This window comes from Schistocerca piceifrons, chromosome 3, assembly GCF_021461385.2.
Source record: "Schistocerca piceifrons isolate TAMUIC-IGC-003096 chromosome 3, iqSchPice1.1, whole genome shotgun sequence".
NCBI lineage: Eukaryota > Metazoa > Arthropoda > Insecta > Orthoptera > Acrididae > Schistocerca > Schistocerca piceifrons.
Genome location: NC_060140.1, coordinates 944,018,851 through 944,040,705, shown reverse-complemented (window position 1 = coordinate 944,040,705; position 21,855 = coordinate 944,018,851). Strand labels below are relative to the sequence as shown.

At 42.7% G+C, this 21,855-nt stretch overlaps 1 protein-coding gene across 1 annotated transcript in view; it reads right to left on the bottom strand.

Moving 5' to 3' along the window:
• LOC124789719 (solute carrier family 22 member 7-like) overlaps positions 1–21,855 on the bottom strand; it is a 154,953-nt gene that overhangs the window by 92,930 nt on the left and 40,168 nt on the right. Inside the window, exon 3 of the mRNA XM_047257170.1 lies at positions 7,913–8,155. Coding sequence (XP_047113126.1) covers positions 7,913–8,155 — 243 coding nt within the window. The remainder of the gene's footprint in view (positions 1–7,912; positions 8,156–21,855) is intronic.

The following is a 21,855-nucleotide window of genomic DNA, read 5'->3' as shown; positions in this document are numbered from 1 at the left end:
GTTCAAGAATCACAAGAGGAGGAGGTATACTTGGAAAAGGCCGGGAGATACGGGAAGATTTCAATTAGATTACGTCCTGGTCAGACAGAGATTCCGAAATCAGATACTGGATTGTAAGGCGTACCCAGGAGCAGATATAGACTCAGATCACAATATAGTAGTGATGAAGAGTAGGCTGAAGTTCAAGACATTAGTCAGGAAGAATCAAACGCAATGAAGTGGGATACGGGAATACTAAGGAATGACGAGATACGTTTGAAGTTCTCTAACGCTATAGATACAGCAATAAGGAATAGCGCAGTAGGCAGTACAGTTGAAGAGGAATGGACATCTCTAAAAAGGGCCATCACAGAAGTTGGGAAGGGAAACATAGGTACAAAGAAGGTAGCTGCGAAGAAACTATGGGTAACAGAAGAAATACTTCAGTTGATTGATGAAAGGAGCAAGTACAAACATGTTCCCGGAAAATCAGGAATACAGAAATATAAGTCGCTGAGGAATGAACTAAATAGGAAGTGCAGGGAAGCTAAGACGAAATGGCTGCAGGAAAAATGTGAAGACAGCGAAAAAGATATGATTGTCGGAAGGACAGACTCAGCATACAGGAAAGTCAAAACAACCTTTGGTGACATTAAAAGCAACTGTGGTAACATTCAGAGTGCAACGGGAATTCCACTGTTAAATGCGGAGGAGAGAGCAGATAGGTGGAAAGAATACATTGAAAGCCTCTATGAGGGTGAAGATTTGTCAGATGTGATAGAAGAAGAAACAGGAGTCGATTTAGAAGAGATAGGGGATCCAGTATTAGAATCGGAATTTAAAAGAGCTTTGGAGGACTTACGGTCAAATAAGGTAGAAGGGATAGATAACATTCCATCAGAATTTCTAAAATCATTGGGGGAAGTGGCAACAAAACGACTATTCACGTTGGTGTGTAGAATATATGAGTCTGGCGATATACCATCTGACTTTCGGAAAAGCATCATCCACACAATTCCGAAGACGGCAAGAGCTGTCAAGTGCGAGAATTATCGCACAAACAGCTTAACAGCTCATGCATCGAAGCTGCTTACAAGAATAATATACAGAAGAATGGAAAAGAAAATTGAGAATGCGCTGGGTGACGATCAGTTTGGCTTAAGGAAAAGTAAAGGGACGAGAGAGGCAATTCTGACGTAACGGCTAATAATGGAAGCAAGGCTAAAGAAAAATCAAGACACTTTCATAGGATTTGTCGACCTGGAAAAAGCGTTCGACAATATAAAATGGTGCAAGCTGTTCGAGATTCTGAAAAAAGTAGGGGTAAGCTATAGAGAGAGACTGGTCATATACAATATGTTCAACAACCAAGAGGGAATAATAAGAGTGGACGATCAAGAACGAAGTGCTCGTATTAAGAAGGGTGTAAGACAAGGCTGTAGCCTTTCGCCCCTACTCTTCAATCTGTACATCGAGGAAGCAATGATGGAAATAAAAGAAAGGTTCAGGAGTGGAATTAAAATACAAGGTGAAAGGATATCAATGATACGATTCGCTGATGATATTGCTATCCTGAGTGAAGGTGAAGAAGAATTAAATGATCTGCTGAACGGAATGAACAGTCTAATGAGTACACAGTATGGTTTGAGAGTAAATAGGAGAAAGACGAAGGTAATGAGAAGTAGTAGAAATGAGAACAGCGAGAAACTTAGCATCAGGATTGATGGTCACGAAGTCAGTGGAGTTAAGGAATTCTACTACCTAGGCAGTAAAATAACCAATGACGGACGGAGCAAGGAGGACATCAAAAGCAGACTCGCTATGGCAAAAAAAAGGCATTTCTGGCCAAGAGAAGTCTACTAATATCAAATACCGGCCTTAATTTGAGGAAGAAATTTCTGGAGTACAGCACTGTATGGTAGTGAAACATGGACTGTGGGAAAACTGGAACAGAAGGGAATCGAAGCATTTGAGATGTGGTGCTATAGACGAATGTTGAAAATTAGGTGGATTGATAAGGTAAGGAATGAGGAGGTTCTACGCAGAATCGGAGAGGAAAGGAATATGTGGAAAACACTGATAAGGAGAAGGGACAGGATGATAGGACATCTGCTAAGACATGAGGGAATGACTTCCATGGTACTAGGGGGAGCTGTAGAGGGCAAAAACTGTAGAGGAAGACAGAGATTGGAATACGTCAAGCAAATAATTGAGGATGTAGGTTGCAAGTGCTACTCTGAGATGAAGAGGTTAGCACAGGAAAGGAATTCGTGGTGGGCCGCATCAAACCAGTCAGTAGACTGATGACCAAAAAAAAAAAAAATACTCTCTTCTGACTGTGTGCCACTCTTGTTGCGCATTAGTCTGAGCGTGAGGCGACATGTGTATCTCTTCTTCTGAAGTCCCCATGTGCTCTCCTTACAGCTTCAAGTGTCGCCACAGGGCGGCATTCAGTGTCGTGGTGGGTGGTGGTCGTAACTGTTGGCTCATCACTGTAGGTACAGCCCGTGACGGGTTATCTCTCTACTTCTCGTTCTTCTTTATCTTTTGTCATTAACCACTGAGGCGACAAAAGTATTGGGATAGCGGTATGCACATGTAGAGATGGCAGTAGAATGGCGTACACAACGTATGAAAGGTCAGTACGTCGCCGGAGCTGTGATGTGTACTCGAGTGATCCGTGTGAAAAGGCTTCCGAACGGATTATGGCCGTACAACGGGAATTAACAGACTTTGGACGCGGAATGGTGGTGCTGCCGAGATGTATGAGACATGGCACTTCGGATATCGCTAGAGCATTCAATATCACGAGATCCGCAGTGCCAAAAGTGTACCGAGGGCACCAAATTTCAGGCACTACCTCTCACCGAGGAGAATGCAGTGGCCGACGGCTTTCACCTAACGACCGAGCGGTGTTTGCGTAGAGTTGTCAGTGCTAAAAGGAGAGCAACACTGCGTCAGATAACCACAGAAATCAATGTCGGATGTACGACGAACGTATCCCTAAGGACAGGCCGGCGAAATTTGATGTTAATGGGCTTTGGCAGCAGACGACCGAGGTGAGTCTTTGCTAACAGGGCGACATCTGTGCAGTGCCTCTCCTGGGGTCGTGACAATATCAGTTAGACCCCAGACGACTGCAGAAAACAGTGGCCTGGTCACATGAGTCCCGATTTCAGACGGTAAGAGCTGACGGCAGGGTTTGAGTGGGGCGCGGACCCCATGAAGCCATGGACGCAAGTTTCAACAAGCTACTGGTGCCTCCATAACGGTGCGGGCTGGAATGAAGTGTGTCCTCTGGTCCAGTTAAACTTTGACTGGAAATTTTTATGTACGGCTACTTGGACACCACCTGCAACCATTCATGGACTTCATGTTCCCAAACAAAGATGGAATTTTTATGGACGACAATGAGCCATGTCAGCGGGCCACAATTGTTCGAGATTCCTTTTCAGAACATTCTGGACAATTCGAGCGAATGATGTGGCCAGCCAGGTCGCCCGACACGAATCCCATTGAACATTTAAGGGGTTTAAGAGAGAGGTCAGTGCGTGCAGAAAATCCTTGCACCAGCAACGCTTTGACAATTTTGGCGGGCTGTGGAAGCAGCACAGCTCAGAATTTTTGTAGGGGACTTTCAGCGACTTGTTGAGTCCTTGCCATGTCGAGATGCCCCACTACATCTGTCAAAAGAAGGTCTGAGTTGATCTATCTTAGGGGGGATCCTATAACTTTCATCACCTAAGTGTGCAATATCTATTGGCATTAAACTCGTCACTCGCATTAGATACAAGCCACACAATGCTGTGGACAGATGTATCTGTAGAACCCAGTGAGAGCGAGCATACCATGGACGGACATATGCGTCACACCCACTTGCGCACATGCAGGTAACATCCTTCGGCCATAGAACTGAGCTATAGAGTGATATACAGTTCAACGTGAACCCTCGAACCACAGTGCAACTACGCATATTTCGTATATGCAAATCACTTCCGAATGTGAAAAGTATCAGATAAATATTGTGGGATTGACTAGGTGCCAAACCCATGACCTTTGGATCAGTAGTATAGCTCTCAACCACTGAGCCACCAAACCACATAAGTGGATATTAATACCGTATTAATACTGTTAAATTAACATTAGGTGATAATATCATGGATTGTGTAATAACAGTATACATTTCAAGGTTAAAAATTGTCACCTGAAGTGAAATGAATGTCGAATATGCTAGTAATTGCAATGTTTTAAGTCTCTGGAACCTCCTCATCAGGCTATCGACCAGCGCTGCCCCCGACACCCACTGGTCGTGACTATCCAGATCTCCATTCCGACCTCCATCAAGATGGATGGTCGGTCGTCTTTGTCTGGACCCCAGGTCACGTTGGGATCCCAGTGAACGAATATGCTGACCTGTTGGCCAAGTTAGCCACCAGAACAACGACTGGAGTTTGAAGGCTCAGAACTGGCCTGCAGTCGACTCTCCACCATCAGCTGAGCACCGCTTGGTGTGCCCTGCTTTCTCCGAACAAACTGCAAGAAATAAGCCACCGTTCCATGTGGCACTCTTCCCTTCGTGCTTCTCACAGAGAATATGCCATTCTCTGCCAGCTTCACATTGGCCCCACTTGGCTGACCCACAGCCACAGCCTACAACATGAGGATTCACCCCACTGTCGGTGTGGTGCCAATCTGATGGGTGTCCACATCCTTCTGGAACGCTCTAAACTGGCCACTGTACCGTCAAACCCTAAACCTGCAGATACGCTGCCTCTGATGCTAGTGGATGACGTCAGAGTGGCTGGTCTGGTTTCACATTTTACCCATAAAGTTGGTTTCTACTCCTCTCTGTGAGGGAGGGCACAATGGCATCGTCAGTCACTTGAGGGTTGGAGGGGTACCCCCTCTCCTGCTCCGACCCAGGGGATGGTCGGTGATCCAGCCTGGCTTTTGCCCTTCCCACCTTTCAAGTTCTTATTCTTTTACTCATATATCGTTGGTTTACTGTCTCATGGGTGCTATTGTCTTCCCTGACGTTTTATAAACTTGCCTGTTTTGCTAGTTTTTATAGTGATAATGGAGGGAGAGGGAACGCCAGTCGCATGCAGAGGGTGCACCTCAGACATGACATGTTTTGGGTGCCTCCAGCTATTTTCTGAGTGGAGAAACACACCCCCATTCTCCTGCTTACCCGTCACTCACTTCTGCTTGCTTCTACTAGTATCTTTTGGTTTTATTGATCCTCAGTTACAACACGTTCATCAGGGTTTGCCTTCTGCGTCCTTCCACTCTGAGAACACTTCCCCACTTGACACATATAGGATGGACCGACTGATAACCATGTAGTTTGGTCTCTTAAACCCCACCAATCCTACAGACAACGGACATCAGAGTAATAAGTAAAAATAGTAACTCGGTTTACTATAAAAATCTCTTTCAGGAATTAAAGTTTATACTAATATCATGGAGCACATTTAATAACCTTTTATCCACATTAAGAAAACATCAGTTGGTAGTCCCCTATAGTTCTGGTTATGATTATAAAGCATGATCAAACTTGACGTTAAATATAGCAGGGAAAAACAAATGGAAAACTCAGAATAACATTTTCTTCCTGGGAATAAAAATGTGCTGTAAACTGCTCAAGGAAAATAAGAGGACAAATAAGACCAATATATTTGTGAACTACATCTTACATAGTTACGATTTATATTACATTTTCCTATACAACTGAATACTAATTGGTAGAAATGTGTCATAAATTAATAGTAAAAAATTGATCCGAGAACACACTTTCACAATGTAATACATCGTACTGCAGTATCTTAATCTTAGGTCAATTACGCGTAACATTAATCTACTTTCAGCTCCTTGAACTCAATATTTACTATAGAAAAGTATGAAGGATAGGTGCGTATGTATGTCTGTGTGTACAAAAGTCACAACATTTTTAACCAAGTAAACCCTTAAGTACCTTTGGCTTCTATGTACGAGTAAAATTAGCTTTCGGTTTCGTCTTTTTGCTAAGATAAATATCTAGTACCACTTTAAAAAGAATCCATGGAGCATAAACAAGTAACTAACTTCACCACAGACCCTAGAGAAAAAGATACAATGCGAAAGTACAGTGTAATGCACGTGACATATAGGAATACATCGATAATAATAATAATGCACTCTTATTATAGTGACTGAAACGGTAGTGATATGTGAAATGTACTATGTATCTGTCGCTATGGAAAAACCAGTCATAAATTCTAAAAATAATTTAAATTCTTATACAGGGTGTTACAAAAAGGTACGGCCAAATTTTCAGGAAACATTCCTCACACACAAAGAAATGAAATATGTCATGTGGAAATGTGTCCAGAAACGCTTACTTTCCATGTTAGAGCTCATTTTATTACTTCTCTTCAAATCACATTAATCATGGAATGGAAACACACAGCAACAGAACGTACCAGGGTGACTTCAAACACTTTGTTACAGGAAATGTTCAAAATGTCCTCCGTTAGCGAGGATACATGCATCCACCCTCCGTCCCATGGAATCCCTGATGCGCTGATGCAGCCCTGGAGAATGGCGTATTGTATCACAGCCGTCCACAATACGAACACGAAGTGTCTCTACATTTGGTACCGGGGTTGCGTAGGCAAGAGCTTTCAAATGCTCCCATAAATGAAAGTCAAGAGGGTTGAGGTCGGGAGAGCGTGGAGGCCACGGAATTGGTCCGCCTCTACGAATCCATCGGTCACCGAATCTGTTGTTGAGAAGCGTACAAACACTTCGACTGAAATCTGCAGGAGCTCCATCGTACATGAACCACATGTTGTGTCGTACTTGAAAAGGCACATGTTGTAGCAGCACAGGTAGAGTATCCCGTATGAAATCATGATAACGTGCTCCATTGTGCGTAGGTGGAAGAACATGGGGCCCTATCGAGACATCACCAACAATGCCTGCCCAAACGTTCACAGAAAATCTGTGTTGATGACGTGATTGCACAATTGCGTGCGGATTCTCGTCAGCCCACACACGATGATTGTGAAAATTTACAATTTGATCACGTTGGAATGAAGCCTCATCCGTAAAGAGAACATTTGCACTGAAATGAGGATTGACACATTGTTGGATGAACCATTCGCAGAAGTGTACCCGTGGAGGCCAATCAGCAGCTGATAGTGCCTGCACACGCTGTACATGGTACGGAAACAACTGGTTCTCCCGTAGCACTCTCCATACAGTGACGTGGTCAACGTTACCTTGTACAACAGCAACTTCTCTGACGCTGACATTATGGTTATCGTCAACTGCACGAAGAATTGCCTCGTCCATTGCAGGCGTCCTCGTCGTTGTAGGTCTTCCCCAGTCGCGAGTCATAGGCTGGAATGTTCCGTGCTCCCTAAGACGCCGATCAATTGCTTCGAACGTCTTCCTGTCGGGACACCTTCGTTCTGGAAATCTGTCTCGATACAAACGTACCGCGCCACGGCTATTGCCCCGTGCTAATCCATACATCAAATGAGCATCTGCCAACTCCTCATTTGTAAACATTGCACTGACTGCAGAACCACGCTCGTGATGAACACTAACCTGTTGATGCCACGTACTGATGTGCTTGATGCTAGTACTGTAGAGCAATGAGTCGCATGTCAACACAAGCACCGAAGTCAACATTACCTTCCTTCAATTGGGCCAACTGGCGGTGAATCGAGGAAGTACAGTACGTACTGACGAAACTAAAATGAGCTCTAACATGGAAATTGAGCGTTTCCGGACACATGTCAACATAAACATCTTTTCTTTAGTTTGTGTGTGAGGAATGTTTCCTGAAAGTTTGGCCGTACCTTTTTGTAACACCCTGTGTGCTGAAAATAATAAGTGTGTCTTTTCATGGTGGATGAAACCGGTAATAAAAAAAATAGCTACGCACATGTCGCCTATGTAGCCAAACAGTAATCCCAGGGCCACTCCAATAATCTGAGAGTAGAACAAGACGTCATTGACGGCCTGCCGGTTGTCGCAGACCCAGTTCATCTGTGACGTCACCGTCAGGGAGAACCACGTGTCGTCGTACTCCCAGCCGTGCTGGCACTTCACAGGTTCCCTGCTGCCGCCGAAGTCCGTCACATCGCTCTGGTTGTACATCAGGCACTTGCTGAACGAGGCTCCTTCCCTGTAACAAGGAGGAAATAGCGGTAGGGCATAAAAGAGGAGCTCACTGCGTACTCATGTGACACGAAAACAGTGATGATGAGGCGCCATACTCCGAGGAAAGTAGGGAAAGATGCAGGAGAGCCGCGCTGATGACTAGGTAAGGCGCTAAAGGAGGTGGTTTGCCATTGCCTTCCTCCAACAGTAATGTGGATGAATGATAATGATGAAGACGACACAGCAACACCCAGTCATCTCGAGGCAGGGAAAATCCCTGACCCCGCCGGGCATCGAACCCGGGAGCCCGTGCGCGAGAAGCGAGAACGCTACCGCAAGACCACGAGCTGCGGACCGAAAAGAGTGGAAAAATAAATATACGAAATAATTACATCCAGACAAGAAGAGAGATTCTTGATATTACTGAAGAACTTTCCGTCATGTCATATTAACACGCTATTGTTTTGTGACCTACAGTTGTCTGTTTACGCTGTGAAATGCACAAAATGTTTTGAACACCGGTACATGAAAAAATGTAAATTTGGACAGAGATAGGCTCTAGCTTGGGTCCAGCCACTAGCAACTGAACATATTTCCTAAGTACACAAAGTCTCAATATTAATAGTGATTTTTTTTTCAGTCCTCGTACACGACGTTTCTAAGGGAGCTTAAGAACACGCTTGTAGTAAATGGTCATTCCCCTGTGGTTGAGTTGATGGAGCAGGTTCAAATTCTTCCCAGCACAAGCAATCGGAATTCGAATCATAATCGCGGACTAACGCGCCACGAGAAATAGTGCCTTTGCAGTGGGTGCAGTATCAGTTCTTCTGCACGAATGTAGGTATCTGGCGGACGACATGAAATTTCTGACTCGGTATGCGGACAGATGTCTGAGAAAAGTTATAACAGGAATTACTGGAGCAACAAATGTATTTTATGTACGGACCTAGAAGGGAGATGTTACGTCACGAAGCATCGTTCCAATATACAGGATGGTCCATTGATAGTGACCGGGCCAAGTATCTCACGAACTAAGCATCAAAAGAAAAAACTACAAAGAACGAAACTCGTCTAGCTTTAAGGGGGAAACCAGATGGCGCTATGGCTGGCCCGCTAGACGGCGCTGCCATAGATCAAACGGATATCAACTGCGTTTTTTAAAATAGGAACCCCCATTTTTTATTACATATTCGTGCAGTACGTAAAGAAATATGAGTAAACACTCCACTTTTTTCCCTTTGTAATAGTCACAAACGTACAAGTACGTGGTATCACGTAACATTCCACCAGTGCAGACGGTATTTGCTTCGTGATACATTATCCGTGTTAAAATGGACCATTTACCAATTGCGGAAATGGTCGATATGGTGTTGATGTATGGCTATTGTGATCAAAATGCCCAACGGGCATGTGCTATGTATGCTGCTCGGTATCCTAGACGACATCATCCAAGTGTCCGCACCGTTCGCCGGATAGTTACGTTATTTAAGGAAACAGGAAGTGTTCAGCCACATGTGAAACGTCAACCACGACCTGCAACAAATGATGATGCCCAAGTAAGTGTTTTAGCTGCTGTCGCGGATAATCCGCACGTCAGCAACAGACAAATTGCGCGAGAATCGGGAATCTCAAAAACGTCGGTGTTGAGAATGCTACATCAACATCGACTGCACCCGTACCATATTTCAATGCACCGGGAATGGCATGGCGATAACTTTGACCGTCGTATACAGTTCTGCCACTGGGCACAAGAGAAATTACGGGACGGTGACAGATTCTTTGCACGCGTTCTATTTAGCGACGAAGCGTCACTCATCAACAGCGATAACGTAAACCGGCATAATATGCACTATTGGGCAACGGAAAATCCACGATGGCTGCGACAAGTGGAACATCAGTGACCTTGGCGGGTTAATGTATGGTGCGGCATTATGGGAGGATAATTGGTCCCCATTTTATGGATGACAATCTAAATGGTGCAATGTATGCTGATTTCCTACGTAATGTTCTACCGATGTTGCTACAAGAGGTTGCACTGCATGACAGAATGGCGATGTTCTTCCAACATGATGAATGTCCGGCACATAGCTCGCGTGCGGTGAAGCGGTATTGAATAGTATACTTCATGACAGGTGGATTGGTCGTCGAAGCACCATACCGTGGCCCGCACGTTGACAGGATATGACGTTGCCGGATTTCTTTCTATGGGGAAAGTTGAAGGATATTTGCCATCGTGATCCACCGATAACGCCTGGCAACATGCGTCAGCGCATTGTCAATGCATGTGTCAACATTACGGAAGGTGAACTACTCGCTGTTGAGAGGAATGTCGTTATATGTATTGCCAAAAGCATTGAGGTTGACGGACATAATTTTGTGCATTTATTGCATTAATGTGGTATTTACAGGTAATCGCGCTGTAACAGCATGTGTTATCAGAAATGACAAGTTCACAAAGGTACATGTATCACATTGGAACAACCGAAATAAAATGTTCAAACGTTTTTTTTTTTTTTTTTTTTTTTTTTTTTTTTTTTTTTTTTTTTTTTTTTTTTGTATTTCAATTCCCCATCGGGGCGGGCTGGCAGCAGCATATGCGCTGCTCTTCAGCCGAAAGACATAGAACAAAACAATAGAAGACATTTAAAAACAGCAAAGGAGAGAAGAAGGCGAACATAGATATAAAAAAGGGAGAACATCATGGAAGGCAATATACAAAAAACGGGGTGACTGTAAAATGGAGAAAAAAAACTGTTTAAAAGTAGCACACACAAAAAGCCACACACTGCGACGATTAAAAGAACACAAGGCACAGTATGACTGGAGCATAAAGGTGTTGACGGATGGCATAGCACACAACGTAACACTGACGGCGAACCTCAAGGCAGTACACAATTAAAATCACACCTCTTGACGCACACGAGAAACAGCATGAAACACAACACTGACGTGGCACACTGATGATGATCAATACAGAGGATCTGCCAGGTTCAAGGAGATGAGGGAGACCTGAAGAAGGGAGGGAGGGGAAGAGATGGGGGAGGGGAATGGGGGGCGCTCGGAAGAGGGCCAGGTAGGGAGGGATGTGGGAAGGAGAGAGGCAAGTATGGGGTGCAGGGTCTCAGGGGAGGGGGGGGATGGAGGAAAATCCGCTCTGGGAGAAGGAGGAAAGAGGAGAAGGGGGCCCTGGGGAGGGGGGGGGGGGGGGAACAAGGCCGGGTTATAGTTGGAAGGAAGGGTATATGTCCTGGCGAAGTTCGTCATCCGGGAGGGGGAGGCGTTGGAAATTGCCCTGATGAAGGAGATGGAGGGTGTGGAGGTAGAGAGAGGGAGGGATACAGTGATAGAGGCGCGGCAACGGGCGGGGGGTGGAGAGGAAGGAGGAAACCAGAGGGTGGGGGGGATCAACCCTGCGAACAATGTAAAGGATGCGGAGATGTTGGAGGAACAAGAGGAGGTGGGGGAAGGGGATCAGTTCATACAGGAGCCGTGTGGGGGAAGGAAGGCGGATACGGAAGGCAAGGCGGAGCGCATGGCGTTCAAGGATTTGGAGAGCCTTGTAAAAGCGGGTGGGGGCGGAGATCCAGGCGACGCTGGCATAACAGAGGATAGGACGGATGAGGGATTTGTAGGTGTGGAGGATGATAGAAGGATGCAATCCCCATGTCCGGCCGGACAGGAGTTTCAGCAGGCGGAGGCGGGAATGGGCTTTCTGCTGGATGGTCAGGAGATGAGAGGTCCAGGTGAGGTGTCGGTCAAGGGTGAGGCCAAGGTATTTCAGGGTGGGGGATGTTCAAACGTACTTGCGTTCTGTATTTTAATCTAAAAAAACCTACCTGTTATCAACTGTTCGTCTAAAATTGTGAGCGATACGTTTGTGACTCTTACAGCGCCATCTATCACAAATCGAAAAAAGTGGTCCAAGTAAAACATTCATATTTCTTTACATACCACAGGAATATGTAATAAAAATGGGGGTTCCTATTTAAAAATACGCAGTTGACATCCGTTTGACCTATGGCAGCGCCATCTAGCGGGCCAACCATAGCGCCATCTGGTTCCCCCTTTTCAAGCTAGACAAGTTTCATTCTTTGTAGTTTTTTCGTTTGACGCTTATTTCGTGAGATATTTGGCCCGGTCACGATCAGTGGACCACCCTCTATATCAGACGGTGGAGGTGAAACTTCCTGGCAAATTAAAACTGTGTGCCCGACCGAGACTCGAACTCGGGACCTTTGCCTTTCGCGGGCAAGTGCTCTACCAACTGAGATACGGAAGCACGACTCACGCCCGGTACTCACAACTGTACTTCTGCCAGTATATCGTCTCCTACCTTCCAAACTTTACAGAAGCTAAACCTCATTCTGGAGACGGTGGAGGTGCTCATCAGGCAACAAGTGTTAAATGATCAAACGTTTATTCCGTTCGAAAATGGTGTAAATGATCAACATCAGTATGGGGTTCGACACCCATGGACCCGACGACACACTTGTATTCATTGTGTCGCGGAAGCAAACTGCCTCCTAAAGGTACATTGGGGAACGTCTTGTCATGCCTGAAATTCAAGGTGGGTCATTCATAAAAGTTGCCGGCTAGAGACTGTCGTGAAGTCTACATCTTCCTATCACGCTCGAGACGTGATCTGTAGGCGGCAAGCCGGCCGCTGTGGCCGAGCGGTTCTAGGCGCTTCAGTTCGGAACCGCGCTGCAGCTACGGTCGCAGGTTCGAATCCTGCTGTGGGCATGGATGTGTGTGATATCCTTAGGTTGGTTAGGTTTAAGTGGTTCTAAGTCTACGGCACTGATGACCTCAGATGTTAAGTCCCTTAGTGCTCAGAGCCATTTAATCCCACTGGGATACAACAAAATGATTAACAGCTCGAGCATACAGGATAAGTCTTCCGTCGTTCTTACGGTAATTACTGGATGTATCGGATTGCAATATTCGCTATCTGTTTCTCAATTATATCATGAATTGTGGTGTATATCGTTCCCTAGCAGTACTGACTACAAACCCCACACGTTATTCTAACCACTTCTTCTTGAGCAGTGAATACTTTTTGCCTGAGTGTTGAGTTACCCCAAAATAGTATTCCGTATGATATCATAGAGTGAAGGTATGCAAAGAATATTAGCTAGCTAATTTTTATATCCTCTAACTTAGCAATTATTCTGATGAACCTAGTCGCTTTAGGAGATACAAAATATGAATTTTCTAGATGTACACCCAAAAACTTAGTATGCTCTACCCTGGCTACTGACTTCTGCTGATGTGTTATATTTATTGAAGGAACTGCATTCCTTGCAGTAGAAAATCGGGTGTACTGTGTTTGTTCAAAGTTCAGAGCGAGCCCACTCGCAGAAAACCAATCAATAACTTTTCCAAAGACGTTATTTGTATCATTTTCTATTGGATATTTTTACTAGTAATGATGCTTGTATCATCAGTAAACAATTTCTGTTTAGTCTCTCTTTTCAGATCAAGAACAGAAGGCGACCCGTGATCGAGCCCTGTGGAAGACCTGAAGTAATTTCACCCCAGTTAGATGAAAGGGGAAGCTTCCTTAAATTATTTAAACCAAATAAAGAAACTTTTTGCCTCCTGTTCTGTAGGTATGACTAAACCACTCATATGCTGTTCCATTTATACCATAGAATTGTAATTTCTGTACTGGACAGTGAAATTGTATATTGCTGTCTCAGTGGAACAGCATTTTTGAAATGCAAAATGTGATTTACTAAGTATCCCATTACAGCTGAAGTTGCTAACCACTCTTGAGTACATTCCTTTCTCAACAATTTTTTAAAATGCTGTGAACAAGGATAATGGCTGGTAATTATTGACGTGAGGTGTCCCATTTTTTGTAGAGAGGCCAGACTATGGCATATGTTAGCCCGTTTGGGAAAATACCAAGCCTTTTTTGAAAACTGTTTGGTGTTACATCTATTAATTTTATTTGGGGCAACAGTGTTCAAAAAGGGATATAAATTTTATAAATTTATCAAGAAATATGTTGTATATATCATTGGCTATTGGTTCATTATACACATCTCACCAATTAACATTTCTTAAACTTTCTCTGAAGTGTGCTATAGATACCGGATTGACCAGCCTTACACTTTTACTTAGTTTCTGAACTGTATACCCTGCTAATTTTTGTAAGTTAATCAGTTGTGCATCATGGCCCGACAATACGTTTATCACAGGGAGAGCATGTGTTAGTTTTACATCCTCTTGCTGCACAAGTACATTATCTATTAGAGTGCTACTGTCTTGAGCTATGCATGTAGAGAAATTGATCACTGATTCTAGTTATCCGTCATTAATAACACTTGTAGTTCACTTTTACTATCACAACTGCTGAGAAAGTTTAGACTGAAATTATCACAGATTAATAACTTCTTCTTTTTGTCTGACAGACAGCGTAATAGGGAGTCAAACTACTTTATGGATAGCTGCCATTCTCCTAATGGTGACCTGTATGCTGTTGCTAATAACAACAGTACATTATCTAGCTGTAGTTTACATGCACAAACTTCAAAGTGCTAATCGACTCAAAATTTGCTTACTTCTACAGTTTTGTACTTATCCCCTTGTTTTGTGTAAATGGCAACTCCTCCTTTATCTATGCTCGATCTGCAAGTGTAAGATGCTAAATTACACCCATTTATACTGACACTTTCCATCCCCACAGTTACATGGTGTTCAGACAGACAAAGAATATCAACCTCATTCTTATTTTTAAGATCATCTAAACTCACTAACAGCTCATCTATTTTATTTTTTATTCTCCTGATATTTTTATGAAGTAAATTGACACTACCCTTAGCTTTATCCCTATTTACTGTTAATGACGCTTCTTTTATTCTATTTTTCGTGATTATTGTCTGTCTGGACATTGGCATCAACCTAGAAAACCTGTCTGCCTGTTCCCATTAACCACAGGGATCATCTCTTGTGTGACTGTGCACCCCCCCCCCCCCTCCCTTACAGTTTCTGCTAACAGAGAAACTAACTTACCTTTCCCCTTCCTATTTAGGTGCAGGCCATGTGTTGTGTATCCCCCCTAGCAACAGCATCAACTGGAAGAACACTCATGTGGGACTTTGCCAGTGTCTGGCACATCCTGTTCAGCTCAGTGTTTACACGCCTTACAGCAGTGTTTACCTATGGCCGATCATGGCGCTGAAAGACCTCCACAAACACCACATCTGTGTGCCCAGTTCCTTGTCCTACTTTGTCCAGGTTGAAAGGTCCCCGTTGGATTCCTTTCATGTTAATTTTTTTAAAACTGTTGTCATTTACGGCATCATTCCACTTCTAAATTTACTGTGGTGTTTCTGACTATCTGGGAGGAGACTGAGCAGTGGAATGTGTTACTTTTACACATAATCAAGAATGATCTGTCACACCACTACACTTTAAAACACAGTTTATATGTAATTCATGTCACACAGCCTCATACGGAACCTACATGCGCTTTGTTTTACATACTGTATATGATAAGATACTGTCATCCCCCTTCCCTTCTGTGTGAAAGCATGAATGAGCAAATGTATTTCTAGTTGCATGCTTGATGGTAGCAGACAAGCCTGTCTGCTAGAGAACAGTAGGACCAACGTCGGAACAGGTAGCTACGCTTTCTAAAAGCAAAGAGGTTTCTATTCTTAGTATGGTCCTGTTCGTCCCTTGTCATGTTGGTATAGGAAGCTGCATCTCTGGTCACTTCCGTTTTGTATCTAGAAGCACCCTTGGTAGGGGCCCACGGCAGTCAGTCCGTGGTGAGCGTCTGAAGTGGTAAGATCTCCGGCTAAGCGCGTCTCTGCTAAGTCCATAGGACAATGGATTTCTTAAGTTCAGCATAACTGAAAATTTAATCACCTTTATTTCAGGTTTAGATCTAAAATATCTAACGTTATCTTAAATTGCAACACAATGTAATTCGAGTGTGAGGTTCAGAATATCTTCCAGTAGTTGCTTTGTCACTACTTTGTGAGTAAAGTGGAACCACGTGTTGACCAGTAACTCTAACTAAGATCATCAATCTTAAATGCGAATGTGCGTGAGATTATAACGTCTCGTCTTCACAATATTTTTCAATATAGCAACTTTTCTTGATGTTCAGCCTACATGGGGTGTACTTTGTGAGACTAGTACCACGTGCTTATACAATTGTTTGACCCATCAGGTTAATAGTAAGGCGATAGTAACCAGTTCGAGATTTTTCTTTTGTAATTTGTGGTTCGATGTAATTTATTATAATTATCAAAATTATTGTGGAGTTACACTCTTTGTGTAAACCAAGTTGACCACGTGAAGCATGTAGTGTAATCATCAAAGTAGCCCTCAGCTATTCTTTTCGCAAAGATTTCACATTGAGTTAGTATGAATTTAGTATACCTATGTGTGGTAATTTCATGACGGACAGGATTGTGCTACGAACGTAACTTCTTTGGGTGAAAATTGAATCAGTTGGTTGTGGTTAATTTCCTCTCGTATATGTTTCAACGTTCTTCGTGTGTTATTTTATGAATGTAGTGTTTTATGCAGTCTCCCAATCTTGGCTCCATATTTGATGTGTTCCGTAAGATTACAAACTCACATTTTCACAATCCTAAATAAGGCACCAGTTTAGTTATGAATCAAGTTTAATATGCAGAAATTTTAACGGGACAATGATCAATGTTGAAATAAATATCCAAATATAAACTGATTTATTTCTTTATATTTAAATTCTCTTTTTATATATATATCACCGGTTGTCGTAAGATGACTACTAAAAGATTTTAATTAGTGTTAATCTGCTTGGGAATTTGGTAAGCTAGACTGGGTACCTGGTGAAACAATGGCTCAATAATTCAAGGTTAGCTCCCCCAGATAGCTAACAGCTTTTAACCCACTTTTATTGTTGAATATCAGGACCTCTTTCAGAACAACTTAATGCATCAACATTAAAAGGTCACTCCTAATACCATATCCTAGATTCATAGTGAAGCTGTTTCCTGCTCCCCCAACTATACTTACCTGATCTTCCTTCTCAAAGTCCCTGCATACCTGACCTAAGTTTTCTCTTGCCTGGTTAAGGCTAGCACTTGGTTTCACAAAACTTAAGATCTGGTACACTTTACCTAATTTCTCCTAGAACTGCTGGCCTACATCCCTCCCATGACTGCTACCTAAAAGTAGAGTTCTTCTTTTCCTACTCTGATTTGATCCAGACCTGCCTTTTTTCTTTAAGCTAATATTCTGCTTCAACCTACTTCCAGTTACATACCAGTTCAGATAGTAAGTCAAATTGATTTGCTAACGGAATTTCTAAAGTTTTTTGAACAGTTTCCCTTTTCCACCATTTGCTTGCTACCTTTTCCCAGCACTCCATCTCGTTTTTCTCCCTAAGCCTACATAATTACAAACCGGCGTTTTCTAATTCATCCTTAAGGGCACAAATCTTTGCCTCCTGTTCAGCGTTTTTTCTGTCCTTTCTACATAACCTACATTGTCATGGTAGAGCCTCATTATCTAGCCCTGTTTCCTCGCCGCTACATTCGCCCCAATTAAACCACAATCTACTGTGTTCACAGAACACCCCTCCTTCAGGTTTCTACGGCAACCACTACATTGGTCACAAATGCCTTGATAGAAAAATTTGCACAAACGATTTACACAAAATTTACACAAAAGCAGAGAATAACTTGGCACAAGATCACTGAAATTGCGTAGCCTGTACTAATACGTAACTAAACGCTAATGTAAACAAACTTTTAAAGTTACTTTCGAAAGTTCTAATTGACTACCTACACTTTTAATTTAACTTTGAACCGCCAGGTCTAGTGAAAAAAAAAAGTACCTACACTCACCCGCAATTTACGCCTAAAATGTAAACAAAACTAACGACTATCGGCCTTTACAAAATACTTTCTTGTCGATCTAAATACGCTCAGAAAAGCGAAACCTTCAATAGATAGCTTAGCGAAGAAGTAAATGCACTAGTCTAAAATGTAATATTAAGTAAATTAACTCTTACGTCAATATTAATCCCGTAACTTAGCGAGAGCTTCGTGGACGTGCCTCTGTCAGAGATAATACACTCTAGCGTCATTTTGTTCTGTTCTTCCTCCAATAACGTTAATATACGATAAACAATTACCGTTCGACAATTACTGATTATGGACAACAATGTCTAGCCATATTCTGCTTTCATATCGATATTTTGTTTCGACTTGGATTGTTCTATGGGCCTTGATAATAGATTTTCTCGAAATACCCGCATGCCACTCGCAAAGTCGTTGCGTCAACACCGCCCCTTAGCGTTATCTTCTTCCTTATCAACCTGACCGACTGGTGCGTGTCTGAAGGTTTCGCGTCAACAAAATGATAAAAAAAGGAAAGTAACTGAAAACGTACTTCTTGACATTTTGTAACAGGTAGTTTGTTTCCTCATGAAGAGGTTCCCGACTGCCCACTGCGTGACATGGTGCAATGTTTAGCACATTGTGGTTGCATTTGAAAGGACGGAAGTTCAGATTCCCATCCGGCTATACGGATCTTGGAAAAAGATAAAAACGAACCGTTTTCGCTTCCCGTGCGAGCTCTGTTTTCCCTTATTTTATTACTACGATCGTTTCTCCCTATAAAGGTCGGCGTCAACAAAATATTTTTGCAATCGGAGGAGAAAGTTGGCGATTGAAATTTCGTGAGAAGATTCCACCGCAACGACAAACGACTTTGTTTTAATGGTGTCCATCCCAAATCCTGTGTCATGTCCGTGACAGTCTTTCGCCTATTTCGTGCTACTACAAAACGTGCTGCTCTGTACTGACCTTTCTCGATGCACTCCGTGAGTCCTATCTGGTAAGAGTCCCACACCGTGCAGCAGTACTCCAAAAGAGGACGGACAAGCGTAGTGTAGGCAGCCTCTTTAGGAGATGTGTTACATCTTCTAAGTGTCCTGTCAATAAAACGCTACGTTTGGTTTGCCTTCCCTACAACATTTTCTATGTATTCCTTCCAATTTAAATTGTTCGTAATTCAAACTCCTACATATTTAGTTGAATTTACGGCCTTTAGATTTGACTGATTTATCGTATAACCGAAGTTTAACGGATTCCTTTTAGCGCTCATGTGTATGACCTCACACTTTTCGTTATTTAGGGTTGACTGCCAACTTTTGCACCATGCACATATTTTCTCTACATCGTTTTGCAATCTGTTTTGATCTGATGAGTTTACTAGACTATAAACGACAGCATCATCTGCGAACAACCTAAGACGTCTGCTCAGGTTGTCTCCTAAATAGTTAATTAGATAAGGGACAGCAGAGGGCCTATAACAATACCTTGGGGAACGCCAGAAGTGACTTCTGTTTTACTCGATGACTTTTCGTCATTTACTACGACCTGTGAACTCTCTGACAGTAAATCACGAATCCAGTCACACAAATGAGCCGATATTCCATAAGGAGGCAATTTCGCTAAAGGCCGCTTATGTTGCTCATCTTCAAAAGCCAGTTTGGAAATCTGGATATACAGAACCACTTTGAAATTTCTTGTCAATAGCACTCAACACTTGTGTGAAAAGAGCTAGTTGTGTTTCACAAGAACGATGTTTTTTAAATCCGTGTTGACTGTGTGTCAATAGACCATTCTCTTCGAGATAATTCATGATGTTCGAAAACAACGTTGTTGTTGTTGCAGTCTTCAGTCCAACGACTGGTTTGATGCAGCTCTCCAAGTTACTCTATTCTGTTCAAGTCCATTCATCTCAGACTAACTACCACAACCTACACCCTTCTGAATCTGCTTACTGTATTCATCTCTTCGTCTCCCTCTACGGTTTTTACCACCCATGGTTCTTTCCAGTACTAAACTGGTGAACCCTTGATGACTCAGAACGTGTCCTACCAACCGATCCCTTCTTCTAGTCAGGTTGTGCCACAAATTTCTCTTCTCACCAATTCTATTCAGTACCTCCTCATTTGTTACGTGATCTACCCATCTAATCTTCAACATTCTTCTGTAGCACCACATTTCGGAAGCTTCTATTCTCTACCTGTCTAAACTGTTTATCGTCCATATGTCAGTTCCATACATGGCTACACTCTATACACATATTTTCAGTATGGACTTCCTGACACTTAAATCTATACTCGATTAAACAAATTTCTCTTCTTCAGGAACACTGTTCTTACCATCGCCGGTGTGTATTTTATATCCTCCCTAAATCGAGCATCCTCAGTTATTTTGCTTCCCAAATAGCAAAACTCCTCTACTATTTTAAATTTTAAGTGTATCGTTTCCTAATCTAATTCCCTCAGCATCGCCTGATTTAACTCGACTACATTCCATTATCCTCACTTTGCTTTTGTTGATGTTCATGTTATACCCTGTTTTCAAGATACTGTCCATTCCCTGCAACTGCTTTTCCAAGTGCTTTACTATCTCTGACAGAATTACAGTGTCATCAGAGAAGCCTCAGAGTATTTATTGATTCTCCCTGGACTTTAATTCCTAGTCCAGTTTTTTCTTTTGTTTCCTTTACTGCTTACTCAATATACAGACAGAATAACATCGGGGACAGGCTACAACCCTGCCTCAATCCCCTCTCAACTACTGCTTCCCTTTCGTGCCCCTCGACTCTTATAACTGCCGTCTCGTTTTTCTGCTACCCTCTTACAGCACAAAAGCGCGCGATTATGTTCGCATGCCAAAATTTCTGAAGGCGGAATGACGGTTGAGGCAGCTGGTTCCCCACATCTTCTGACAGAGTCTTTTAAAGAGGAACATAAACGCCTCTTTCGTGCTCCAACAGTATTCCTCTGGTGGCACCCTTTTTTCACTGCTATGGCAAGATGTGCTGCTCATACAAAACCAGTTCTACAGATCAGTAAAGCTTTGACTATTCATTGATATACTTCAACAAACTTTTACACTTTGACACAAATAAACAACGTATAAGTACGCGTAATATGTTAAAACAAAATCATTTGATTTACATTTTTTTTATTCTTTGCGCATCGATCGCAATTCATCGAAAACGCCCGGCTTAAGATACGTACCCTAAAAAAGAAAAAAAATATTATTACAAATATTTTACTCAGCTTGTAATCTTCCCAGTTTTTTAAATAATTTTTTGCTGTAATTTTAAGTTCTTTTCTGCTATTTAAGACTCTTTCTAGCCCATCTTTGTCACCGCAGTAACACTTCAGGCATATTTGTACAGGCGTGAAGTGCGCTTTATACAGAGCAACAGGTCATTTAAGTTTTACTGGTGAAAAAATGCTGACTAAAAACATAGTTTTGTGACCTCAGAATCATTATGATGGTACTAGAACATTTGCCATTTGTTCACTACGTCATTTAAATCTACATTTATGCCTCACATCGGATATTACTGCATAATTTACACGTGTAAGTACGTAACTATGAACCTCCGCATCCCACTAACGGGCTGTCATACTGAACAATGTTTCAAGGTTCCCCAACATCATCGTCTTAAGAACATATGATAAAAATTTGACGAACTGTCATTAATAAATATTACTGAAGCTGATCTCCCACAACTGGTACTCCTGGTACCGAAAAATCGTGGTTTATCGGGATTATCTCAGGAAGTGCCCATGAACAAATGATCATTTTATAAGCTGCCTTAGATCCAGCCTAGAACACACTGAATGCATAAGAACCAACCAATCTGCTCAGTTTGCCTGAGCTGGAGGAAGTGTTTAAT